Source organism: Molossus molossus, unplaced genomic scaffold (genome assembly GCF_014108415.1).
Source record: "Molossus molossus isolate mMolMol1 unplaced genomic scaffold, mMolMol1.p scaffold_m16_p_23, whole genome shotgun sequence".
In the NCBI taxonomy this organism is placed as follows: Eukaryota; Metazoa; Chordata; class Mammalia; order Chiroptera; family Molossidae; genus Molossus; species Molossus molossus.
The window spans coordinates 5,407,313-5,434,531 of NW_023425359.1; the positions used below are offsets into that span (position 1 = coordinate 5,407,313).

Sequence of the window (27,219 nt, forward strand, 5' to 3'; positions counted from 1 at the left end):
GGAGGGGTCTGGGCGGGCCGGAGGGGCCAGCGGAGGGGTCTGGGCGGGCCGGAGGGGCCAGCGGAGGGGTCTGGGCGGGCCGGAGGGGCCAGCGGAGGGGTCTAGACGGGCCGGAGGGGCCAGCGGAGGGGTCTAGGCGGGCCGGAGGGGCCAGCAGAGGGGTCTAGGCGGGCCAGAGGGGCCAGCCCCAGCGCCGAAGTCTCCTTGTAGCCGCAAGAATAGGGCTGGGCCCTCTGTCTGCCGTCCAGGGCCCTCCACCGGCTGACCTTGTTTCCCATCCCCTCCCCCTTCAGAGCACCTGCAGGCTGGCTGCTCCCCCACCTGCCCCGGCACGCTGGCTGCTCCTGCTCCTCGCCCTGTGCCCACGCTCACCACCTGCTCTCTCCCCACCTGCGCTCGCCATCCGCCCTGGGGCCCAAGGCTGACATTCACCCCCGCCCTCTGCAACCTTTCCTCCTTCGCCTCTGGCCGTGTCCTCAGCACAGGGCCACACACATCCTGGCTCTTTGGGCCCCCAGAGATCCGCGTGACGACTGGCTCGTGGAGGTGCCCAGTGCACCTGTTGGACAAATGAACTAGTTTCCGGGTAGCGTGGAATCTGGCCTCTGGGCCATACAGCCTGATGGACAAGACCAGAGGCAGGCAGGGGTCTGAGGGACCTCCTGGGGGCAGCGCGGTAGGAATGGGGTAGATCCCGAGCCCCTTCTCTGTGCACCTGCAGCCCCCCATGACGGCCTTTCCACGGCCACGGGATGGGGGCAGCCGCCCACTGTGAGTGGGAGACAGAGGATGGGGTGCCCTCTCCGGCCAGGCCAGGACCTGCTTTTGGATGCCTCCCTCCCTGGGGCTGGGAATGGACACGCACACCCCACCCCCAGCCTGGTGACGAGCCTCCTCGTCCCCTCTGTGTTCTCTGAAATGACGCTTTTCAATCTAAGAGCAGTTCCAGGACAATGTGCTGATGGCGGGGGCTACAGGAGGCTCCGAGCTTGCCGGGCCGTCATTAGCTGTGGGCCTCCACTCCGTTTCCCAGGAAAGGGGTGCAGCCACCCCGGAGGCTCAGAGGCGGGAGGGGCGCCAGGTGCCGGTTCGTTACCCAGCGGGGAGCCTCTCAGGAGCCCGGAGCGACCCAGGCACCAGGCTCGCCCCGTGAGCCAGGAGACTGCAGGTGTCCCCGTCGTCCCACCCGGAAACTCTTTCTGTGGGCCTGGCGAGGTGCCCAAGCACCTATATTTTTAAATGTTTCCTAAATGATTTGATACACAACTAGGCTTGGGGACCACTACAGACAGATTCGTGCCCAATAGAAGCAACACCTTCTTACTGTGAAGCAGCACTCAGGAGGGGCCGAGGCTGGGCAGAGGGGCCTCGGGGCGCCACTCACGTCGGCACCGGCCCTGGACCGGCTCTGGGCGCTGTCCCCACCTGGCCGGCTGGGTGCGCGTTCCTGCTCGCGGAGCTGGTTCGAGGAGATGTCAGGAGTGCGGAGTGGCCGTTAGAAGAAGAAACAGCGGTGTAGGGTGAAAGTCATAAATACTTTCTTAGGTCTTGATTCCTGGGTCAATACAACGGCCTTTGTAGCTCTGAATCGCTCCAACTTCCACAAGTTCGGTTGTATCTTTATTACTTTTTACTGGCTAGGCAAATCCAAAAGAAAAGCTGCGACTAATTCCTTTAACACAAGAGGATTTTTTAAATCTCCTAATAAGCTGGGTCAGTTCCCCAACCCTCCACGAATACATTTGAAATCATCTCTTCCTGGACGGGAGGTTTCCCTGGGGCCCTGCCTTCGCGGCTCCATTCGCTGGAGCTGACACCCCCTTCTCCGTCCAGAACCGCCTTCCGCGGAGGCCTGGGCTTCCCGCGGCCGCTGTTATGCCGACTCCTGCAGGAGGGAGATGGGCTTATCGCTCGCCTCGCACGTGAGCCAGACGGCCCTGTTCCTCGGCCTGCCAGCCCCCTGCCTTGAACGAGCTGTCCTGCAGGACAGGCTGGTCTACAATCGGAACGAGAAACCCGGAGAGTCCTGCCGGAGGAACCAGATAGGGGGAATTGATTCAGGAGGTCCTGCTTCCAACACGGATCAGGGGCTGTGCAGTTGATTTCCGCTGCCCTTGCTCATCAGTTTACCTAAGTCTCCTGTCCTCGCCTTCTGACAGCTTCGGGAGGACTTCACTCTGGTCACTGGCACGTGTCCCTGACAGAATTTCTGCCTGGATGAAGTGGAAATGGGGTATGGCTCAAAACCAGCTGGGGTGCTTCTGTTTCTCAGGTGGGGGGGCCCAGGGCCCGAGCCCTCGCACGGGAAAGCTCAGCAGGGAGCTGGGGCTACGCTCCAGAGCCAACACTGCGGGTTTCGCAGACCTAGAGGAAGGAATTCTGACCCCTGGACTTCAAAGTCCTTGTTAACTATTCTGATGTCATTGGCTGAGTGGTTGTTTTAATTCCTTCTTAGAATGAATGGAAAGGTAAACATTCCTTTCGATTGTTTGTTATTCCTGTCCTGTCCGGGACACGTGATCAGGACCTGCTGGGAAGCCGGACCAGATGCTGGCTGGAGCCCGCTGTCTGGCCAGACCACACTGCTTTGCCTTTGTCCCTGGCAGCGGAGAGCGAGGCTGTGGCCACAGTCACAGAGCCTCGTTTGCTGGTGATTCTGGGCTGACGACTTACACTGCAGCCTCGCAGACGCTGTGAAGGGCCCTGCCAGGGAGGAGACGGGGAAGCCCCCAGATTCAGAGCTTTGTTTCCATAGAGATGTGCACTGTGACCACCACAGAGAGAGCTGAGCCCCGTGCCCTCACCCGGCTGGGACCCCAGCCTATAGGTGTGCACTGTGACCACCGCAGAGACAGCTGAGCCCCGTGCCCTCACCCGGCTGGGACCCCAGCCTGTAGGTGTGCACTGTGACCACCGCAGAGACAGCTGAGCCCCATGCCCTCACCCAGCTGGGACCCAGCCTATAGGTGTGCACTGTGACCACCGCAGAGACAGCTGAGCCCCATGCCCTCACCCAGCTGGGACCCAGCCTATAGGTGTGCACTGTGACCACCACAGAGACAGCTGAGCCCCGTGCCCTCACCCGGCTGGGACCCAGCCTGTTGGGCAGCGAGTCATGGATCAGAGATGCGGTGCTGCTGCTGTTTCTGGCATGTCCCGGGCCAGGTGCTGAGTGCTTCATCCACATGGTCTCATTTAGGCCTGGAAGCAGCATGGGACCAGCGTCCTGGTGCTTCTGTCTCTGTCCCTGCTTTCGCCTTCCGTTGGCCCCTCCCTCCTGACACCTGCCATCCAAGGGCTTTCCTAAGACCAGCCCTACTGTCCTTGGCACCTGTGACCTTCTGAATCCTACCTCCTGTCCGTGGCCTTCATTTCCCCCGCCCCCATTTCCCGCTGGGGGTCGGGAGGACGGTGGAGCCTGCAGAGATCACGGGCCGCCCTCCGTCCTAACGGCAGAGCGAGGCTGACTCAGGTGTTGGTTGTTTCGCCCAAATCGAGAGACCACGTGTGTCTGCCTCACCTGTGCGCACTCCTGAACTAGCCTGAAACCACACACCCCGAGCAGATTTCGCGTCCCAGCATCTGGGGCTGCCAGTCTGTCACGTCTCGGTCACCACAGCCCGTTCACGTCCACTGCACGTGCAGGACTGTGCCCCGCGGGGAAGGGGCTGTGTTTCTAGGCAGAGAAGGCCATCAGTTACGGGTCTGACTGCGGGGACACACATCACTCCTCTTGGCACCGAAGGCTGCCCCTCCGTGTGGCTCCTGGTTTCCAGAAGCGGCAGAGCAAGGTTCCCGGCCGCCTCGGCCCCGCTGTCCTGAGAAAATGAGAGGCAAGAAGGTCGGGGCCGCCATGGTACCGCGGTCCGACCTGTTGCTGGGCCCACGTCACAGCAGGAGTCCCGCGGCTGCTCCTCCAGGCCGGGCTGCCGGGGAAAGAGGAGCCCCTTGGGAATCCTCCAGCTGGCCTCAGTCAAGCTGCGACTTGGAATAAGCCTGAGGGTTTCTCCCCAGCGGGCTCCCAGGAGTGTCTGCCGAGGGGAACAGGTTATCGGAAGGGGCCACCTGGGCATGGGTGTTACAGCTCCGCTTCAGAGCCCCCGCATCACAGAGATGCTGTTTTAGCTCCTCACTCCCGCGGCCTGGAAGAGGGGCTGCCAGTCTCTCGGCAGGATCAGCCCAGCCTGGCGTCCCCAGAAGCCTGCAGCCACCCAGGGTCTCTCCTGTGCCTCTCAGACAGGGGAGGGCTGGCCGGCGTTCGTTCTCCCCGGGAGAGTCTGTTCTGGTACATTCTGTTACTCTTCTGTTCTTCACACTTCCCTCCTCCCCACAGCGACCCTTAGAGAGAGCGTTCTGGAGTGTCTCCAGGGGGTGTCCATTAAACCGGCAGGAAGTACACCACGCCTGTGGTTTCACGTCAACTACGTCTCCAATAGCAGTGGGCTTTATGCGATGCAATAAATAACAAGTCTTTCTGGCTTTGGAGGGCCTGCAAGGGCTCATACTCTTGCTTTCTCTCTGCAGAGCATCATATACTACATGGTGACATCCCCCAAACTCCTCTCCTGGATCAAAAACGAGTCCCTCCTGAAGTCCCTGCAGCCTTTTGCCAAGTGGCATTATATCGAGCGAGACCTTGCAATGTTCAGCATCAACATCGATGACGACTACGTGCCGTGTCTCCAGGGCATCACCCGCGCCAGCTTCTGTAACGTCTACCTCGAGTGGATCCGGTACTGCGCGCGGAAAAGACACGAGGTAGGGAGGGGCGGCGGCGGAGCTCATGGCTGTACGTTTATGAAACCAGGAACGTTGTACAGTCGATCTCTTTCCAACTCTCTGGTAGGCCATAACAAAGTAAAGGAGAGAAAAAACAGTGGTATTTGGATGAAAGTTAACAGTTGAAAGAATTCATATGCCGTAACTCTGATGAAGCAGCCCTGAAGGTCTATTTCCCTGTAGTCTGGTCTCAGGGTCAGAGTGTTTTAAGCCTCTATCATAGCTTTAAAGCTCTGGAAACATCTTCGTTTGATGTTAATTTTTGAGATTTCTGCACAAAGTACATGTGTGTGAAATCCCGGGGTTTACTGCACATGTTGAATTGTGAACGTGAAGTTCTATTCACGATCAGTTGGTCCGAGTGACCCCTGAGTCCTGCTTCTTGTGCGTCCCTGCTCACACGCGGACTTGGGACAGGTGCAGCCCCTTAGAAATGAAAGCGAGGACAATGACAGGTCAGGAAAAGAAGTGGAGGGGGGTGAGCACGGAGCAGCAGAAAGGGGCGAGAGGCAAATGGAGCGAGTCCGCTGACTTTCCTTGTCGGGGAAAAGCGGAATCCAGGTGTTGTGGATGGAGACAGTAGATCCGAGTTGAAAACAACCTCCAGGGCCGCTGGCGAAGGCTGTCCTACAACCTGTAGAGGGTCACGGCACTGCCCAGGTCCTTGACCTTTTCATGAGTGTTACAAACAGGTGGTGGGAGGAGCAGGTGGCAGGCCTGCGCCCACCAGTGCAGCAAGGACACTGCGTGCTGACATCCGCGCCCCCCTCGGTCTGGTCGGGCGGAGATGCACCAGGGTTCTATCAGTACCCTTAACTGTTCCCACAATGGCGCTTTCCTCCGTGGGTTCATGAAGTCATTGTTTTTCCTGCTAAAGATATTTTGACTTTATTTCTTCTGCCCGTCCCCTGCCACGTTTTTAAGCTGACTCTGGATGACTCCCTTACTTTAGTTGTTAATTGTGGTCAGTTCAGTGGGCTCTCGTTAGGGGGAGATCAGAAAGCCTCATTTGCACATGAGTCCTATACGCCTCTTCATGCCAGACATGCCTCTCCCCTGCCAGAGAGTGTGAGGGGGGCACGGACGGGGTGAGGGGGGCGCAGACGGGGTGAGGGGGGCGCGGACGGGGTGAGGGGGGCGTGGACGGGGTGAGGGGGGCGCGGACAGGGTGAGGGGGGCACTGGGCAGGGTAAGAGAGGTGCGGACGGGGTGAGGGGGGCGCGGACGGGGTGAGGGGGCGTGGACAGGGTGAAGGTTGGCACAGGACAGGGAAGGGCAGCATCTGGTCACTATAATCTCTGTCCATCTTCACGACAAGAAGTGCGATCTGCAAAACCCCAGGCAATCGGCTCAGCAAGCCGCATGCTGCCCTTTCCTCCCTGAAGTGGCTCCCTGCCCACACTCCTGTGGCACGTCCAGCGCAGGGGAAGTACTTCGGGAGCAGAGATCCAGGCCGGTCACCGCGGCGAGGACAGGGAGCCACGCCGGCCGGAAGTGCCCCCCAGCCCTGCGCGGGGCCCTGTGGTGGCTGAGTGGACGTCTCCGCTCTTGCAGCCTCCGAAGACCCTGGACAGTGACGAGGACTCTCCGCTAGTGACCCTGTCCTTCGCCCTGTGCATCCTCGGGAGGAGAGCGCTGGGAACGGCCGCGCACAGCATGGCCCTCAGGTACGGGGGCGGCGCGGCTCCGGCACTTTAATATGGACGGGTTTTCTCAGCCCTTTTCCTTCGCGCGTGGGCCGCCCACCCTTCCTCCAGTCCTTCGCGATGAAGCGCGTGGGGCCTGCAACAAGACCTGCTGATCAGTGTGCTCTCTTCGAGCGTTAGGCTGCAAATGGCATGAATGTGGAACGGCCCAAACCCCGATTCTGGGCACTCGGGGGGCGCACTGGCCGGTGCCCGCGAACGCCCTGCGAAGCGCGCTGGGTAAACGTCGTCGCTCCTTCGGCTGGTCGTCACCCCCGTGCTCCAGTCCTGACCCTGCTCCGCCGTCTCGCGGTCTCATTAACGGAGGCCCCTTCCCCTTCAAACGCTTTCTCCTGGCTCTTCTCTCTCTGTGGAAACAGCCAAAGTCTCTCTTTTTAAAGGACAAAAACCAAGTGGAGCTTTCTCCTGACCCCCCACCCTGCGCTCTGTCACTCAGGGCTGATGGCTGATTCCCAAAGAGCTCTTGACCTTTCGCTCACCCGGGACATGGCTCACCGCCCCTGCGCCTCCTGCCCGGCGCCTCCTGCTCTGCACCCAGTGAGCCCGCTCTTGGGAGTCCATCAGTCACCTCCACCGCCCGAACCGGTGGCCGTTTCATAGACTGCTCCTCCGGTATCTGGCTCTGGGGACCAGATGTTCTGAACTCTCCCGTCCGTTAGAAGCTCCTGTTAGTCCCGTTAAAGTCTCCCGAGGAGCTCGTACATCTGAGGCCCAGGTCCAACCCAGTCCAGACCAGTCACACCGGAACTTCCGTGGGTGGACCACGCACCAGGATTTTATAGCTCCCCAGGCGACTCGGTGTGTGGCCAAGGTCAAGCATCATGCAGAACAAGAGGCTGACAGACAGAGGGCTCCCCTTAGCCCCCCTCCTGGCTTCTCCTCTCCCTGGACTCTGTCCGCACCTCTGTGTGATGCCACAGGCAACCCTTCATGTCCTTTGCATATTCGACTCCAGTGAGTTTTGTCACTAAGTTAGATCCCAAGCTTCCTCAGGGCAGAGCCCACTCATGTACTTATCTAACAGTCCTCACAAGCCCCAGCCGCTACATCAAGTCCAAGGAGAGTGTTGGCCGTGTTTCCCGGCCCCCATCCCGCAGGGGCGACGGTGACACTGCTAGTGGCCCTTTTGGCACAGCTTCTAGTTGTGTGTTGTGAATGGATAAGGGTGGTGGGGCTGATGTTCTCGTCGCTTCCGGAGGTAGAAGCCCGGAGTCAGAGGAAAGCTAAGGACCGAGGTGGTTAGGTGAAGTAGCACCTGTTGTAGGATCCACTTTGGGAGGAGCTGACTGACGTCCAGCCTCTCCCTGCCCTCCTACCTGGCTCAGCCTCCTGCTAGACCCAAGCAGGTCTCTTTGAGGTCATCTGGGACTAAATTTGATGCCTGTTTGAAAGTCCAGCAGAAGGCTCACTCCTGGGGATTGTACACCCAGATGGTGTGGCTCCTTGTGGAATAACTGAGCATTAGCAACGCTGCCTGAGAAGGACCTCACAGGGTTTGGGACTCAAAACCACACAACGCGTCTTCCGAGAGTCACGGCATCCGGGCAGGTGATCTTTATTTTGATCAATTTGAAGGTCTTTGTAAATTTCAAATTTTCTGTACAAATTGCAAACAGAACACTTCAAAGATTTCACTCTTTCAGCCCTGTCTCAGCTCTTCCAGAGACCTCTCCAGTCTTGTTCTCTGTGACTTGTTCAGTGACCCCTGATCCAGGTGGTTCTTGCTTGGTCGGCTTTATTTATTTTTCCCTGATTAAGCACCATGCTTCCCAGCTGCTTTGTAAAGCCTTGTTTTGATGGGATTTCCTTTGTTTCAAACAGTTGCTAATACTGCATGGCAGCTGTGCTTGTTCCAAACGCAGCGATGAGATCAATCTGGGAGCAATGCTCTCGGTGTTCTGGGGGAGGTCCCCCCCACCTCCCGAGAGGCCCCCACCACCGTGCGCCCTGCCGCATGTTTCCATTCCACTCGCTGACGTGCAACAGGGGACTGGTTCCACACGCTGCCCCAGGCCAGGGCTTTGGAGCGGAGGAGGCTGACTTCCTCGGGTCCGGCGTGGGGGGCAGAGGGCCACGGGGTGGGGGGAGGCTGGAGCCTGCACTTCATGTGCTAGAGTTCAATAAATGGGTTCACTTGCTAAAGATGGTTCCGGAGCTCAAAAAGTTTCTAAACATAAGTTGAATAGAGACGGTTCATGCTCTCCAAAAATGCCCTCCAGGAGGGCTGTGTGTACCTGCTCTGGTCTCCGGGGAACTTTATCTCCACTTCACTTGCGTCTGTGTTTCCTTATTGCTGGTCAGGGTAAGGATCTTTCTGCAAGTTTGCTGGCCACTTACATTTTCTTCTGTGAATTGCCGCCCACTTACATGCTTTACCCACTTTTGTTAAATACTCACTGATTCTTAGGATCTATTCTCATATTATGATATTAATATGCATTAAAATATTCTCCGTCAAGGTGCACTTGTCTCTTGTATCTGTGACATTCGTTTTACTTTTTTATTTTACTGTTTCTTGATTTTGTGCTTTCTCGAGACTGTTTTTCAGCTCCAGGGTATAAAATACCAGTCCGTCTTTTCCTCTGATACTTCTTTAGCTTTGTTTCTTTCCATTTCATTTTTGAATCCTGTGGGGTCATGGGATTTGGTTTTATTGCACTGATTAGCTAATTAGCTACTTTGTTACTGTGTCATGGATTCCTGCAGAGGACATGAGACACCTGGGTCAGAGGCAAAGGACTGTGTTGCTCACAGCTGGGCAGCAGCATATTTGTGGGGTCCCCCTGGGCCCCACGCCTGGGGGGAGGTGACACAGAGCACCCATTTCCTTTACAAGGAGCTTTATAGCAGAGTGACCTCACTTCATCCCTCAGGGATGCTCACCGCAAACACAGCTCTGAGGGATGGCCTGGGCTTTGCCTTCTTGACCCAGCAGCACGGTGAGACCATGGAGTCGGGCTCCAAACAAATGCACAGAATATATGTTCATACGTGGTGGGAGCTAGGGACCAATGTTTCCCCGAAGGATAGCTGGCAGTCCATCATCGTTTGCTAAATAGCTCTTAGTTAGTTAGTTAGTTAGTTAGTTAGTTAGTTAGTTAGTTAGTTAGTTAGTTGTTAAAATCACTAACTTGAAATACCACTACGGCCATGTGTTACATTCCCATACATAATGGGGCGCTTCTGGATTTACACTTCCATGAAAGTGATCAATTTCTCTGTTCTTCAAACAAAACCATACTGTTTTGTTTACTAGAGTGATACACTGTCTTGATATCTGATAAGGCAAGTCGGTTTATCTTCACTTTTTTCTTATTTCTTATTTTTTATAGTTCTGTGGTAGGACTGCTATTCTTGCTCATTTTCTCCTCAGGTAAAATTTATAATCACATCCTACCAATTCTCTGTTGGAATTGAGATTGTATTGAATTTACAGATTAATTTGAAAAAAAAAAAGTGAGTAGCATTTAATAATGTGGTGTGTCTTTGTCATTATTGTTTTAAATGTCTTTAAGTAAAATTTTAGTTTTTTGAGATTTGTGGTTCCTTAATGGATTTATTTCTAGGTATTTATAGTTTTATTGTGATAATGAATAGATCCTTTCCTGTCACATTTTCTATGTTTTTATATTGATCTCCTTCTGGGCACCTCTACTGAACTCTACCATGAACATAAACATTTCAGGTAATTCTCTGATTTTCTGATGGCAAGACATGTTTGCAAACAATGACAATCTTGGCTTTTTCTTTCCTGTAGTTGTACTGGGTTCTTTTTCCTGCCACACTGGCCGTGGCCTCCAGTGCAGGGTGGCAGGTGTTTCCTGCTGCTGTTACGTCACCTAGTGGCTACAGCAATCCAGCTTGTCATCTTACGGTGCTGGGGCCACAGTCCAAATGGCTCTCACTAGTTTCAGCTCAGGTGCCTGCAGCACTGTGCTCCTGCCCAGGCTCCGCCCCCTGTTCCAAGGGGAGACTCCGCCCCCTGTTCCCCAGGCCCCAGTGCTCCATTCCGCGGCCCCTTCCTGTGTCTTCGCAGCCAGCAGGGGGCTTCTCCAAACCTCTGCCTCGAACTCTCCCTCCCCCGCTTCCGCTTCCCTCTTCCATTTATGAGGACCCCTGTGCCCACATTGGACCCACTCCAGATGCTCAAGGGCAGTCTTCCCATCTGAAAAGTCTCACTTTGATCACAGCTGCAGATCCCTTTTGCCCTGCAGGGAACATGGTCCAGTCCCGGGGACTAGGGCGTGGACAGCTCTGGAGGGGCATTCTGCCCCTCACACCGTTCTTGCCTTACTCCAGACATTCACCGGAGCAAATGTAATACTTTAGCATCAAAACTGAGGTTTTTAGGTTCCCATTAAACCATTTTTATTAAGAGAGGGAGTTTCCTTCTCTTTCTAGCTTTTATCAGGAAAGGATGATGGATTCTTTTAGAACCTGGGGGCACCCATTCAGATGACCTTCTCCTTAAATCTGTGGATGTAATGGGTTGCGTTAATACATTTTCTCCTACTGAAACATCCCTACAATTCTGAAAGCTCGACTTGGTTGTTATATATTGTTTTTTATGTAACGATGGATTCAGTTTGCTAATGTGTTAATTAGTACAGTTATATCTGTGTTGAAAGCAGGAGTGGTTCACAAGCGTGTGCGTGTGCGTGTGTACATACTCTATCCTGGTGTGATTTAGAAATCGGAAGTGTGCCCTCAGGTGTATTTTGAGACCTGGGAGTTCTCCCGGATTTAATGGTGAAGAGCAGCAGACGACTGTGAACACTGCCCCCAGGCTGCAGCCTGGCGTCAGTCACAGGTCTGTACAGGCGGTGGATTTACAGGGACCTACTCTGACTTATGACAGTGACGTAGCTCTGACGACGGTTCTTGAGAAAGGAAACCGTGTGCCTGTAAGACTAGGGAGGACGAGCCAGCTGAACAGAGGGATACAGGACGTGCATCGTGAAACACACCGCCGCCGTGCCATGCGGCTGAGCGTCGCTGTGGATGTGACAAACTGATCGCTTTTTCACATCTGGAGTTTGGGGCACTTCTCCGTTGGAACTCTGTCTCCCGTGGAAGAGAACGTACTGACACACAGGGCTCCCTCTGCAGCGGCGGCGTGTCTGCCTGAGGAAGAAACTTCGCTGACTCTTGGCGCAGAAGAGTCTTCCAGAAGGGACAGCAGACGTCAAAGTAAAGGTGATCTTGGAAAATGATCAGACCAGCCGGCTGTGGATGTGCTGCGCCAGCCAGCCAGCCAGCCGTGCGTGAGGCTGAGCCCTGCCTGGGACTCTGGCTGGAGGTCACTGCCGGGTCTCAGGTCACATCTGCATTTCCCCGCCCCTCTCGTCCTCTGTGGGCAGGGACGAGAGTGCTCGTCAGAAATCCAGGTCATAACCGCTTCTCTTCCCAATCTTCTCCTGGGCGAGGCCCCGACCTGGGCCGGACATCGTGCTGGCTCATCCTACACTGAGGTCCACTTGAGACTCGGGTAGAAACCAGGAATCAGAATCTCCAAGGGAAATAGACAAAGTAGACAGGATGTGAGGTCATGACCCAGGAGACTAAAGTCGGGTAACCAAGTTGAAATCACAATGGTGGAGCAGAAGAAAATAGTTAAGTTTTAAGTGTACAAAACAATGTGTAACCTAGAAAAAGAGGTGGAATTGCTGGGACTTAAGTTGTACCGCTGTGGAGAAGCCCCTGCTCCCCTGGCCTGGAGTGGGGTTCCCTCCGTGACCCCGGCGCCTTCGCTGCCCCGACGTGTCTGCACATCCTCAGGAGACATCCTCATGCGAGTCCCAAACTCTAGACTCAGGTGCCTTGATCAAAATATAGACCTGGGCCCGGCTGGTGTGGCTCACTGGTTGATCACTGATCCATGTACCAAAAGGTCGCCGATTCGATTCCCAGTCAGGGCACATGCCCAGGTTGTGGGCTTGATCCCCAGTGGAGGGCATGCAGGAGGTGCCTAATTGACGTTCTCTCTCATTGATGTTTCTATCGCTCTCTTTCTCCCTTCTTCTCTCTCTAAACTCGATAAAGAAAAATATATATATGGACCTGGGCCTCCTTCCAAACTGCCAATAGAATCTCTGGCAGTGGGCCTGGAAATCTATAGCTGACCGTGAACACGCTGCAGGGTGGCTGACCCCTCGGGAGCCCGGACGCTGTCCCCAGGCTGGAGGAAGCGCGCTCTAGAAGTGGCGGTGATCCTGCCGACAGGGAGCTCGGAGCCAGAGAACTGGGTGGTAAAACACTGTGAGGGCACATGTGTTCCCTTGAAAGTCCTTCATCAAGTCCTGCCTTTTTACTCACACATGGAATTTATTTCGTGATTCATTTTAAACAGTATCTCTGAAACCCGTTAGCCACATGATTGCTTTCCAACGGTTATATGAGAGTCTGCAACATAAACATTGTTAGTTCCCATCCGAAGCCTACACTGCCTGGGCCTACCGGCTCAGGGTCACTGCCCTGGGCTCAGTGCTGTTCTCGGTGCGAGTGGACGCATTCCGCCTCTCTCCGGGCGCGAGGGGGCGAGGTAGGTACTATGATTGGCCATCTTCTATAGCTGGGGAAAACAGAGCACAGAAAGGGGACTTGTGCCACGTTTCACATGGCAGGGCCGTGCCCGGGCCCTGGCGTCTGCTCCTGATCGCCACCCTGTGCTGCCACGAATCCAGTTCTCTGTAGAGTCTTCTGGTTGCCTGATCCAGGGGGACATTTCCATGGCAACCACCATTTCCTCAGCTCCTTAAGCTTTCTCTGTTGACGCACCCTGGGCTGGGTTGTGCTGCAGTCACCAAAGGTGCCCACCGACATCTGCGCCATGGCTCCCAACGCTCCCTGTGGCCTGAGCTGGGCTGGTGCCTGTCCCTCCTGCTGGCCCCGTGCCTTCCTGCAGGAGCTGCCCCCACGCTGCACCTCGACACCCCAGCTCTCTTGGACACGCCTTCTGCATCTTTCAGACTCAGGCCTGGGTCCCAGAGGACAGGTGGATGCTGGACACTGTGGTGTGCTTGGCCCCTCCCCCACTGACACACGTTCTTTGTCCTCAACCACACCTGTGCACTCAGCCCCCCGTTTAAAGAGATTCTTGGCAAGCTGCTCACCTGGCCGCCACACTGCCCTGGACATGCTTGAGCCTGAGGATGAGCACCGGAATGAATGGATAAAGTGGGCACGAGCCGTGCCAGGCAGGGCCACAGCGTCAGGCACGACAAGCGTAGCGCTGGCGTCTCTGGCTCCAGTCGCTCCAGCTCTGCGGGGCCATGCGCTCCCTCTCCGTGTGGCACCTGGACCCAAAGGCAGGTAAGGTGCCTCGGAGCTCCGTGAGGGGCGCTGTGACCCCAGGAGGGGTCGCCGGGGTCCAGACCGGGCTGGTGGGATTGCAGAGCCAGTGGGCTAGCCTCCTGGATGAAGAGTGCACAGAAGAATCAGAGCACCGTCACTCGGGGTGTGTGCCGAGTACATCCGCCAACCAAACGCCGGGAAATCGCTGGCCGCTGACCTCAGGAGGGTGCGGTGGGGTGAGGCCAAGAACTACGCTTTCGTAGTGTCTTCACCTCGAGGGTCCATGGCAGCCTTTGGAGAGAACAGTCAGTCTAACTCAGCCTCTGAGCTGGTCTTTAGAAAGATGACTCCAGTGACACATTTTCAAAGCCACACCGTTCCCCAGAGAGGCAGGTGGCACGGAGGTGGCCGTGCATGTGGTTTGCTCCTGCGCATCCTTTGTGTGGCCTTCGTCCCCGCCCGTCCATTGTCTGCTCAGCTCTTCCTAGCCCCCCCTTCTGTGAAAGGGCGGTGACGCGACACCGCACGGGCTGCCGGAGGGCCAGGTGAGCTGGTGAAGCACTTGGGATCCCAGGTCACCAGGACAACGTAAGACGCTGTCCTTCCCGGTGCGGCCAGCTGGACCCATGTCTGTCGGGAACCTGAGCAGGAGTGTGGCTGGGAGACGTGGGGTGAACTGCGAAGCCGGGAACAGTGCTTGCTGATCCCACAGGGTCACAGAGCCTGTCGACACGCTGCCGCCCCGGGTTCCCCAGCCTGCAGCACTGGCAGAGCAAACAAGCAGGGACCCTCGGGGTGTCTCCCATGCTGACCAGTGAGCTCCGGAGACCCGCCTGCGAACCAGTCGTTGTTCACACGTGTTACAGGCTCCCCGTTTATCCAGCGCCACAGTGGAGGCTCTGGGCCTGTGAACCCGAGTGTACGGCCTGTGAACTGGGGGCCTGTGAACACGGAGTATACGGGCCTGTGAACTGGGAGCCTGTGAACGCGGAGTGTACGGGCCTGTGAACGCGAGTGTACGGGCCTGTGAACTGGGGGCCTGTGAACCCGGAGTGTACGGGCCTGTGAACGCGAGTGTACGGGCCTGTGAACTGGGGGCCTGTGAACCCGGAGTGTACGGGCCTGTGAACTGGGGGCCTGTGAACTGGGGGCCTGTGAACCCGGAGTGTACGGGCCTGTGAACGCGGAGTGTACGGGCCTGTGAACTGGGAGCCTGTGAACGCGAGTGTACGGGCCTGTGAACTGGGGGCCTGTGAACTGGGGGCCTGTGAACCCGGAGTGTACGGGCCTGTGAACGCGGAGTGTACGGGCCTGTGAACTGGGGGCCTGTGAACCTGAGTGTACGGGCCTGTGAACAGGGAGCCTGTGAACGCGAGTGTACGGGCCTGTGAACGCGGAGTGTACGGGCCTGTGAACACGGAGTGTACGGGCCTGTGAACTGGGGGCCTGTGAACGCGGAGTGTACGGGCCTGTGAACACGGAGTGTACGGGCCTGTGAACTGGGAGCCTGTGAACGCGGAGTGTACGGGCCTGTGAACTGGGGGCCTGTGAACGCGAGTGTACGGGCCTGTGAACGCGAGTGTACAGGCCTGTGAACACGGAGTGTACGGGCCTGTGAACTGGGAGCCTGTGAACGCGAGTGTACGGGCCTGTGAACGCGAGTGTACGGGCCTGTGAACACGGAGTGTACGGGCCTGTGAACTGGGAGCCTGTGAACGCGAGTGTACGGGCCTGTGAACGCGAGTGTACGGGCCTGTGAACGCGGAGTGTACGGGCCTGTGAACTGGGAGCCTGTGAACGCGAGTGTACGGGCCTGTGAACTGGAAGCCTGTGAACGCGAGTGTACGGGCCTGTGAACGCGGAGTGTACGGGCCTGTGAACTGGGAGCCTGTGAACGCGGAGTGTACGGGCCTGTGAACACGGAGTGTACGGGCCTGTGAACTGGGAGCCTGTGAACGCGGAGTGTACGGGCCTGTGAACTGGGAGCCTGTGAACGCGGAGTGTACGGGCCTGTGAACTGGGAGCCTGTGAACGCGGAGTGTACGGGCCTGTGAACTGGGAGCCTGTGAACGCGGAGTGTATGGGCCTGTGAACACGGAGTGTACGGGCCTGTGAACTGGGAGCCTGTGAACGCGGAGTGTACGGGCCTGTGAACTGGGAGCCTGTGAACACGGAGTGTACGGGCCTGTGAACTGGGAGCCTGTGAACGCGGAGTGTACGGGCCTGTGAACTGGGAGCCTGTGAACGCGGAGTGTACGGGCCTGTGAACTGGGGGCCTGTGAACGCGGAGTGTACGGGCCTGTGAACGCGGAGTGTACGGGCCTGTGAACTGGGAGCCTGTGAACGCGGAGTGTACGGGCCTGTGAACTGGGAGCCTGTGAACACGGAGTGTACGGGCCTGTGAACTGGGAGCCTGTGAACGCGGAGTGTACGGGCCTGTGAACTGGGAGCCTGTGAACACGGAGTGTACGGGCCTGTGAACTGGGAGCCTGTGAACGCGGAGTGTATGGGCCTGTGAACACGGAGTGTACGGGCCTGTGAACTGGGAGCCTGTGAACGCGGAGTGTACGGGCCTGTGAACTGAGGGCCTGTGAACACGGAGTGTACGGGCCTGTGAACCCGGAGTGTACGGGCCTGTGAACTGGGAGCCTGTGAACACGGAGTGTACGGGCCTGTGAACTGGGAGCCTGTGAACACGGAGTGTACGGGCCTGTGAACACGGAGTGTACGGGCCTGTGAACTGAGGGCCTGTGAACACGGAGTGTACGGGCCTGTGAACACGGAGTGTACGGGCCTGTGAACTGGGAGCCTGTGAACACGGAGTGTATATGGGCCTGTGAACTGAGGGCCTGTGAACACGGAGTGTACGGGCCTGTGAACACGGAGTGTACGGGCCTGTGAACGCGGAGTGTACGGGCCTGTGAACTGGGAGCCTGTGAACGCGGAGTGTATGGGCCTGTGAACTGGGAGCCTGTGAACACGGAGTGTACAGGCCTGTGAACTGGGAGCCTGTGAACACGGAGTGTACGGGCCTGTGAACGCGGAGTGTACGGGCCTGTGAACTGGGAGCCTGTGAACGCGGAGTGTATGGGCCTGTGAACTGGGAGCCTGTGAACACGGAGTGTACGGGCCTGTGAACTGGGAGCCTGTGAACGCGGAGTGTACGGGCCTGTGAACCCGGAGTGTACGGGCCTGTGAACTGGGGGCCTGTGAACCCGGAGTGTATGGGCCTGTGAACTGGGGGCCTGTGAACCCGGAGTGTACGGGCCTGTGAACTGGGGGCCTGTGAACCCGGAGTGTATGGGCCTGTGAAATGGGGGCCTGTGAACCCGGAGTGTACGGGCCTGTGAACCCGGAGTGTACGGGCCTGTGAACCCGGAGTGTACAGGCCTGTGAACTGGGGGCCTGTGAACCCGGAGTGTACGAGCCTATGACCCGGGAGTGTACGGGCTTGTGACCCGGGAGTGTACGGGCCGCTTTGGAAATGAACTAAAACGAGCAAATTAGTCATTGTTCTGAGGGGCCCATTGTGAGTCCTACAAGACGATCCCACCATTAAAGTTGTTTCCCTCTGAATCCTATAGTCAATTAAGTCTAGGCCCATCGTCCATCCTTAAAATCTGTAACCTCCAGTGAGACACAGGTTTCTCAACAGTGCACTCTGAGCATTTGGGGCTGCACGGTTCTTTGTTGGGGGCGCTGTTCTGTGCATTGTAGCAGCACCCACCTCTGCCTGGCTTCTCCCCACCAGATGCTGGTAGCAGCCCCTCCCCCAGCTGTGGCATTGAACCGTGTTTCCAGACATTACCAAATGCCCCTAGAGGCAAACCTGCCACCCGCTGAGAAGCAGTGAGAGAGGGACGGGGTACCGGACGAGCTGCTCCGCGCCGCTGAACAGGAGCCGGGCTCCAGGCGCATACGCACCCTCTGGCTGGAACAGGACGATTAAGGAAGCCGAGATACGGAGATGGAAAACGGCCTTTGCTTCAACTGGCCGTCCTCTATTGTCACTGCCGGGCAAGGTGACGATGGCAGAGCTGGAATGGGCTGGACCCGCTCAAGCACAGCCTTGGGCAAACCTCGAGCTGGGTCACCATCAGCAGCTGGCTCTGCAGGCAAAGCCAGAGCCTCAAGCCAGAAAATGGCCATTTCCGGGAAAGTTGTGAACACTGTGCTTATGTACTGATGGCCCAGCCCCTCATTTGTACTGTCACCATGGTTCTGTCACTGTGTAATAGGAAGTTGGGTTAGGAACCAGAAAGACAACCGAATAGGAGTTGGTACAATCACAGGGTTACTGAGACCCTGCTTTATGGTTGCTGGTGTCTGCTGGGGGTGCAGAGTCACTTCGAGGCAGAGGCTGAAATGCCCTTTCCAACACACACATGCACACACACACATGTGCATACACACCTCACACATGCACGCACACACATGCACACCCACACACATGTGCGCACACACCTCACACATGCACACCCACACACATGTGCATACACACCTCACACATGCACACACACCCCCGCGCGCGTACACACATGCACATGCATGCACATGTGCGTGCATAGACCTGTATACACATGCACATGCATGTGCCCTGCACACACAAATGCACATATGCAGGGGCACGCACACGTGTACAAATGCAAACTCAGTTAAATAGACAAGATCATTGCTCAAGTCCTGACTGTGGAACGAGACTGAGCCCTGCAGACAAGGGGCAGGGTGCTAACAAGTGAGCAAAGCAGCCTGGTCCCTTAATGGAGTCGGGTGGTGGAGGGCAGGTAGATTTGTCCCTGGGCTGAGTACTGCAGGATTACTACCAGTCTCTTCCAGTTAAAAAGAAAATGCAATTGCCTTGGCTGGTTTGGCTCAACAGTCAGAGCAACAGCCTGCGGACCAAAGAGTCATGGGTTCGATTCCAGGCAAGAGCACGTGCCTTGTCCTCCGGTGAGGATTGAAAAAAAAAATTCACTCAAATACCAGCTACTCATCCTCATATTAAGAAATACCACAGAACTTATACACATGTGTGCATGACCCATGGACATGGACAACAAAGCTAGGGATGGGGCAGGGGTGGGGTGGGGTGGGGAGGGGGGTGCCAATGGGGTAAAAAAGGAGAAACATCTGTAACAAAAAATAAATAATGCACTCAGAGGTCAATATGGAAAAAAAAAGAAATAATATTTTTAGAGCTACTTCAGCTCATTGAATGTTTAGCACGTGCGTGGTACCACGTAAGCCCAGGCTATGGCTCTTTGTGTGTCCATATGCTTCTGTCACACACGATTCCGTGTGTTTTGCAGGGTCCAGCCCTGCCCTGTCCCCTGCATAACCCTATAACTGTCACAGCAGTGTCCCTGCACTGCTGTGGCAAGACCAGAGGACCTGCTCGAGTGGGGACAGGGTGGTGGCTGTTGTAGACCCATGAAGGCCAACCTTGACGGACTCAGATGTAACACTTTGTCCACTGCAGCTGTTGGGCGAAGGGGACCGGACTCAGAGTCTCAAAAAGACAAGCTCCAAACTAGAAATGTGCTGCAGGTTCCCGAGACCCCCAACCTCCTCCCCAGCTTGTCACACCCCTCTGCCTTCCTCCCCTTCATTCTCCTGAGGATAAAAGGCAGGTATGAGACACCTCACTTTTGGGATGCCGGTACCTTCAAGGTACGGGGGCCAGTAGCCCCAGTTTAGTGGAAATCTACTTCAGGCTTTGTTTGCTACCCTGACGATCATTTTACTGGAACAGCATCGAGTGCCTCAGGGCATCGTTTTTCTCTGAAAGTGGAACCGACCAGAACAGCCAGCACTTTCTCCAGGCTCCCGTGGGACTGGCTCCTCCCCCAGGACAAGCCAGCAGCGAGTGGCCGCCCTGCCCTGTCTGTGCTTGTCGCTGAGCGGGCGTGGGCTGGGCCGCGAGCTCCTGCCTTCCTGCTGTCTGCAGAGGCTGCTGGGTCTGGGCAGGTGCCTTCATCTGCCTGTTTTCTCTCGCCTCCGTGCGGCATGGCGCCTCTGATTCTTCCCAGAATAAGCCTGCCCGTTTCCCACCTAGCTCTCCCTCGGCAGTGCTGAGCTCGATCTGATGACAGGAGGGCTCGGGGGTCTGGTGAGCGCACAGAGCGCGCTGGGCACAGCCTGCTGGGCCGGGCCCTGCTGCCCTGTAGCCCTCCGGTCACCCCTCTGCTGCCTCACAGGCTGTCCCTGCGCTCACAGCCCAGCAGTCTTTGCTCCCCGAGGGAGGCCGCTCCTACAGCTCCTTCTGGGAGGTTCCGGGCTCCTCCGGCCGCAGCTCCCAAGCCTACCTGCCAGACCAGTCTGCTCCAACCGGAAGCCTCGGCATCTCGCCCAAGGGAGTTCTAGACACAAATTAATGACAGTGGTACATTTCAGAGCCAAATGCCAACATCACCGTCAGGGGAACTATTTCCCTTCCACGGGCCAGCGATGTGCTGCCCGGAAGCAGAAGTCACGCTCGGTGAGCCAGCTCGTTGACACCCCGTGAGTGGTCGTCCGGAGACCCCCACACACTTCCTGCTCGCTCTCTCCCACCTCCACTTTATGGGGGGCCCTGTCTGGTCCGCCCAGGACCATCTCTCAGGGATGTCAGAGATGCCGGAGGCCACTGGGGTCCAGTCTCTTACAGCAAATAAAGGAGAAGGAGGATGAGTTCGCTTCCAAACCCAGATTCCCATGTTCACCCAAAATGTCAAGGACACAGGACCTGGAAGAGTTCCCTGAGTGACCCCCACGTTCCCCATCCTGGCAGCTCGCAGTGGGGTGCAGGAAATGGATGCAAAGAAGGAAAACATAGGAACGTAGAACCTCGAAACCCTGCAGAACCCTCTGGCCGTTCATTCCCATCCTCTCTCCATGCTTCTCCCACTAGGGGTTTTAAGAAATATGGACTGGAAAATGGATGTTCTCTGCGTCTAACTGATCCATCTGAAGTTTTATTTGGTTTCACTTTCTCTCCATACTGTAGGATCCAATTTCTGTGATTAGTAACACAGCCCGAAAGTGGTACCCAGAAAGCCGGGGGTGAGCGGGTGGGGTGCTGCAGTCAGCGGCCCGGCCACGGCCGGCCAGTCCCGACCAGGATCTGAGAGGCCACATATGTTGGTGGCTCCTGAGATTACTGACAACCATCCCACCAGCTGTCACGAGGGTCCTGGCAGCTGTGTTGGGTGTGGGGTGCAGGAGGGGGGTGTCCCTGGCCGTCTTCTTCCTGCCGGATCAGCCTAAAGATATCAAGTATCGAGATCACTCGTGACGCGACAGACGAGGGTCTCAGCCCGCGCTCCGGGTGACGGACGGAGGCCACCTGCTCAGGTGGCCGAGCGGTGACGGGACCTTGTTTTGCAGCCTGGACTCCTTCCTGCACGGGCTCCACGCCCTCTTCAAAGGCGACTTCAGGATCGCGGCGCGGGACGAGTGGGTGTTCGCAGACATGGACCTGCTCCACAAAGTCGTCGCTCCCGCCATCAGGATGTCCCTCAAGCTCCACCAGGTAAACATCCGTTTTCTAAAAGTATCAGCCTGAAACATTTCGAAGAAAAATCAGCTTGGAAAAGAGTGGTCCGCTTCCTTGGCATGAGTGGGTTTATTACCTCGGCGGCCAAGCATGGGGGCCGTCTGGGTATTCTTGACGTTGGTCGGTGGCAGTTTGCCCCCCTCCCCAGGTTAGGAGGTGGTAACATGCGAGGACAGGAGAGGGGAGTTGGCTCAGAAAAGGACATATCGGAAGTGCCCACACTGTACTGAGAAGTCCCAGGAACTTAAGCCACACTGCTCTTTCCCTGGGCACAGCCCAGCGGTCAGGGCAATGCCGGGGCACCCTCCCCCAGGTCAGGGCTCGAGGAGGGCGGGAGAGGGAGAGGTGGAGGAGGGCTGAGCCCCCGCAGGGCACAGGCCCGTCCCGTCTGCGCACGTGTCCCAGGCTCAGCCCTCGGGCCCTCGCCTCTCCCCAGGACCAGTTCACGTGCCCCGATGAGTATGAGGACCCCCCGGTGCTCTTCGAGGCCATCCAGTCCTGTGAGAGGAAAGTGGTCATCTGCCACGAGGGCGACCCGGCCTGGAGGGGCGCGGTGCTGTCCAACAAGGAGGAGCTGCTCACCCTGCGGCACGTGGTGGACGAGGGCACCGACGAGTACAAGGTCATCATGCTCCACAGAAGCTTCCTGAGCTTCAAGGTGATCAAGGTACCGTGGCCGTGCCCAGGCTGTCCCGGGAGGGGCACCGCCTCGGCCCGCGCCTCTGTTCGGCCAGGCGGTCCGGGCACCTCCCCCAGACCGCATGCAGGTGAGGGCTTCGGAAGGCCCACGTCCGCTCATTTTTAAGGACTTTCTAGTTTTCGAAATTTCCAGACCTTTCTCCAATAACCTGTTCCCGGGCCCAGAACTTCCTTCCCAGCGACTCCGAAACCTCTGGGCTGACGCGAGCTCGGCCCTCCTCCGGCTCGCTGTGCAGGGCGGGCCTGCCCCCTGCTTGGCCCCGAGCCATCCAGACCCGCGCTGCGCCTGCACCTGGACTGACCCGCGGGCGAACACGCGCGTCTGTCCCCGCCCCTGCAGGTCAACAAAGAGTGCGTCCGAGGCCTCTGGGCCGGGCAGCAGCAGGAGCTCATCTTCCTCCGCAACCGCAACCCCGAGCGCGGCAGCATCCAGAACAACAAGCAGGTGCTGCGGAACCTCATCAATTCCTCCTGCGACCAGCCCCTGGGGTACCCCATGTACGTCTCCCCGCTCACCACGTCCTACCTGGGGACCCACAGGCAGCTGAAGAACGTCTGGTGTGGCCCGGTCTCTTTGGACAGCATCAGAGCGTGGTTCCGAACCAAGTGGTCCAGGTGGGTCTCCAGCCGGGCCGTCTGCAGGGCGGAGGGCTGCCACGGGCGGGCTCTGGGCTTGCTCTTCACCTGACTGCAGCTGCCGCCCCTCGGGCGCCTAGCCGGCCCGGTCCAGCAAGCAGTTTCAGGGGGTGACGGTGGGAACCTCGGCCAGGTGCGCGCCGCTTCCCTCACCCCCCGGCCGAGCACCCCCGGCGTCCGCACAGCTGCGGAGGTTCTGGGTCGTTGGGTCTGTCCAGGGAGCCGGCTGGACCTCCCCCAGCTCTCACCCCTCAGGCATAGCCTTCGTCCCTCTCTCGTCTGGTCTCTGGTTAGCTGGACTGAACTCTAGAAGGTTCGCCTGGAGTGCGCAGCTTCTCAGGCCTCAGGGCTGAGGTTCTCATGGAGACCAGAGCTGCCTCCTCCTGCTTAGACATTGAGGCTTGGGGACCAGGGACTCTCCTCCTGCAGCGGGACTCCACCTGCTTAGGCCTGGGTGGGGGCACTGGGGGCATTGGAACGTCCTGGAGGGAGTCCTGGCCTCTCTCCGTCACAGGATGCGGAAGGACTGCAACGCTGGCCAGCGCGGTGGCAACATTGAGGACGTGGATGGAGGGGGGGCCCCGCCTGCGGGCAGCGGCAGTGCCCCAAGTGGGGACAGCCAGGAGAGCAGCACGGAGCAGCCCAGAAAAGAGGGGAGCCACCAGTGGTCGCCCCGGGAAGGGACACGGAGCACAGGTGGGTGCCGCGGGCGGCCGGGTGCTGACAAGGGCTCAGGTGGTCGCCCCGGGAAGGGACACGGAGCACAGTGGGTGCCACGGGTGGCCGGGTGCTGACAAGGGCTCCGGTGGCCCCGGGACCACATCGGGCTCCTGCTGTCGTGCTGACCTCTGGAAATCAGTCCTGGGACGAAGGATGCCCAAGTGCACTGAACCATGTAGGTTTCGTACAGAAGAAGCTCTCTGTCTGTCTGGTGTAGCTTTTATCCTTCCTCCATCTGTCTGTCCACTACCTTGGGCAGCCTGCCATCTGTCTGTCCGGCCGGTAGGCATCACCCCCCTCCTCACCTCCACGCGGCGCCTGTGCCAGCAGGTGTAGCTCTTGACCCCGCCCCCGCCGCTCGCCGGGCTGTCTGCGGACAGGCCTGCCGCCCTGTGCTCCCGTCCCTACCTCTCGCCTTCCTCCACTCACCCGACGTCTCAGAGACCAGGAAAGGGGGGAAGATGGGGTCCGCACACGGGACTGAGGGGTGCCTCGTCCACGTGGGCTGTGTTGGAAGTTAGTCCCACTGAGACAGGCCTGCTGGGTCAGCGTAACCGGACGGCTGAGGTTCCCCTACCCGCCCTGAGGGCTCCCGGAGAGGCAGGTGCTGCGCCAGGTTCCGCCCGCATGCCGGGCATGGCTCGCCCGTGGTTTCATGGCTTCATCTGGCCTCAGCTCTTCCTCACCACCCAGAAGCGTTCACGAGATGCCTCTACCCACAGGCGGCAACAGGGAGCCAGCGCGGGGCAGTGCTGGCCTCCGGGAGAGCCCACCAGGCGGGGGTCTGACTGCGACAGGAAGGATCTGTATGAACACGGGCGGCGTGGTGGGCAGGTAGACAATAGATGACAGACAGGGAGAGAGACACTGATAGCACGGCAGGTAGGTAGGTGGAGATGGACAGAGAAATGATTAGATAAACAGAGACAGACAGATGACAGGAAGGGAGGGAGGAAGGGAGGGAGGAAGGAAACAGGTAGGAAGAGCGAGCGAGCTGGATAGGTAAATGAGCAAAGTAGCTGAGTTAGCTGCTGGGGAAAAGGGTGCACTGCCCGCCCCTGGGCAGAGTGTCCGCCCAGCCAGAGGCCTCTGCGTGTGGCGGGTGCTCAGGCTGGGTCTCATGGCTCAGTTAACAGTGGTTATCGCACAAAAACCACGTTTCAAAACCACGAGTGGCTTCCAGATGGAAGTGCAGGTGGTTCCGCGAGCAGCAGCGCCTGGGTGCTGGGTGCTGGGTGCTGGGCCCTGGGCCTGGGCCTGTCCGGCCGCGGTCTTGTCGGACCGAGCGAGGCTGGGGCAGGCGGTCCGGAGGGCTCGGCTGTGAGAGCTGGAGACGTCTTGCTAGAGCAGCCGAGGAGCAGGACAGGCTCGTCCCCTTCCGAGGAGCAGGACAGCTCACAGAAGGAAAGCTCTTCCCTCTCCTCCGAATCCGGACGCGGCAGGGGGTGTCCCTCCACTGACAGCCGAGGCCTCTGGCCCAGAGCGGCGCAGGCTGGTGGCAGATGCCAGAGCGGGACCTTCCAGAGCCCAAACCACCGTTTACTTCCCATTACTGCCTCTGAGAACTGCTCCCTGCAAGGGCACCGCTCGCTGCCGCGCCGCCGAGGGGACGACCCGCCTGGCGACAGGCTGAGGCCGGTGTCGCTCTGGTGGGGACTTTGGAAGCCCCTCCGCCATGTCCCGACGCTCGATGTGCCAAACACCCAGCCGAGCATCACGTACAAAGTCCCCTCGTCTCCCGTGACTCACAGACGGCTCCTTCCTACTGCGCCTGCAGCTGGAGGCACCGGCTCACGACAGGCAGCCCCGAATCACCCACTAGGCAGTGGCTCATCTGGGATTTGGACCCAGGCAGGAGGAGCCCGGAACCTGTGGTCCACCACCGTCCACGTCCCTGTCCTGGACGCTGCCTTGCCTCACCAAGAGCCACCCTTGTCCCCGAGCTGGGAATGAGCGGGAGAGCGTCTGCAGCTGGCGGTGTCCCTACCCGCCTGACTGCGTCCTGTCCCCTGCCTGGCAAGGGCGCCTGTGCCAGCGGGTCCTCCTCTGCCCGCAGCAGGGAAAGCTGATGCCAGGACTCCTCAAACAGCCGGGTTCCATCCGGTGCCTGCTGTGGGCGGGGGGGGGAGGGGACAAGGGCAGCCACAGGCCCCCCCTTGCTCAACACGCCGACTGGCCCCTGGGAAGAAGGCACCGCCCTCGGGGACGTATCCGGAAACTGGCTGCCATGTGCAGAGGGTGAGAGAGCCGGTGGGGGGCGGGGGGTGGACTGAGGCCGCCAGCCTGCCACGCCGGACAGAGGAGGGACCTGCACACTCTCTGTAGGTTCCTGCAGCCCTCACCCCTGCCCGGCACACACCTCTTCCCACACCAAGGTCACAGGGACGTCCTGTCACAGGCCCTCACCCCTGCCCGGCACACACCTCTTCCCACACCAAGGTCACAGGGACGTCCTGTCACAGGCCCTCACCCCTGCCCGGCACACACCTCTTCCCACACCAAGGTCACAGGGACGTCCTGTCACAGGCCCTCACCCCTGCCCGGCACACACCTCTTCCCACACCGAGGTCACAGGGACGTCCTGTCACAGGCCCTCACCCCTGCCCGGCACACACCTCTTCCCACACCGAGGTCACAGGGACGTCCTGTCACAGGCCCTCACCCCTGCCCGGCACACACCTCTTCCCACACCGAGGTCACAGGGACGTCCTGTCACATAATTCTATTCAGCTCATTCTGATTAGGAACAGAGGTGGCCCCAGAAAGTTTGGGGTGCGTGCCGGGCTTCTTAGCCTTGGCCATTAGAATCGTTAGGGAAGCTTAAAAAAATGCTTTGATCTCGAGGCTGAGACACTCGGGGGCAGAGCTGGGAAGGTGACTCCCCCGTTGATGCAGCTGTGCAGGGTGGTCCCCCATGTCCCTTACTTGTCAGTGTGCTGTATGCACAGACCAGCACTGATGCTGTCACCCAGAGGCTGGGCGAGGGTGCACAGGACCACGGCTGGCAGCAGCGAGGGCGGGCCTGCTGAGGGCCTGCGTGTGGGAGTCCCGGGCCGGACGGGGGACCCGGCTCTGGGCTGGGCACCGCCAGGAGCAGGGACCGCGCAGTTCTGAAGGATGACTGAGCCAAATGGTCAGAACGGGCTTGTTTTACTCATGGTGCCCAAGCCCTAATTCCCACAACTGGGGTCCCAACTACTCCCTCCCGCGGTCCCTGCCTCAGTTCCCAGCCCAGCTCTTGTCAGCCTCTCTCAAAGGACGAGTCACAGCTGGCGCAGGACCCCTGGACGGGGCGGCCGCTCCCTGCGGGCTGAGGGAGCTGGTGACTGACCTGAGCCCAGTGGGGAGGAGTCTCTGCCTGCTCTGGGTGAGGCCTGGCACACAGCCCCTCAGACACCACCCAAAGGCGAGGAGCCAGGATGATGACCGAGGAGGGTCATTTGCGGCGTTGCAACCAGGTCTAAGGAGGATTTCCCTGGAGACTCACAATTTTATAATAAAGTAACTGGCAAAATTAAACTGTAGAACAGTGATCCTGGGTAGCACAGAAGCGTTTAGTATGGTTTGCTCAGTTGTTCCATTTGCAAAATTAAAAGAAAATAAAGACCACCAGCAACAAAAGGCAACAGAAACATCTGCAGCAAGGAGGTGGGGGGAGGCGCCTCACCCCGCACAGAACAGACGTGGACGTCCCCGTCACAGGGGCCTCGTCCCTTCCGGGAACTCGCTGGGACGTGCTCCCAGTGCGGGTGGCCCCCGGCGTCAGCGTCACGGACTTGCGGTGACTGCCGAGCATCCTGGGCAGCAGTCAGCGCCGCGGCATAAATCACGAGCAGATGTCTGGCCTCGACT

At 58.3% G+C, this 27,219-nt stretch overlaps 1 protein-coding gene across 1 annotated transcript in view; it reads left to right on the top strand.

Moving 5' to 3' along the window:
* The window catches only part of PCNX2 (pecanex 2), a 229,066-nt gene that overhangs the window by 198,253 nt on the left and 3,594 nt on the right, over window positions 1-27,219 (top strand). The window contains exons 27-32 of the mRNA XM_036277465.1: window positions 4,525-4,758; window positions 6,334-6,446; window positions 21,144-21,288; window positions 21,749-21,979; window positions 22,352-22,626; window positions 23,162-23,343. Of these exons, the coding sequence (XP_036133358.1) occupies window positions 4,525-4,758; window positions 6,334-6,446; window positions 21,144-21,288; window positions 21,749-21,979; window positions 22,352-22,626; window positions 23,162-23,343 (1,180 nt within the window). The remainder of the gene's footprint in view (window positions 1-4,524; window positions 4,759-6,333; window positions 6,447-21,143; window positions 21,289-21,748; window positions 21,980-22,351; window positions 22,627-23,161; window positions 23,344-27,219) is intronic.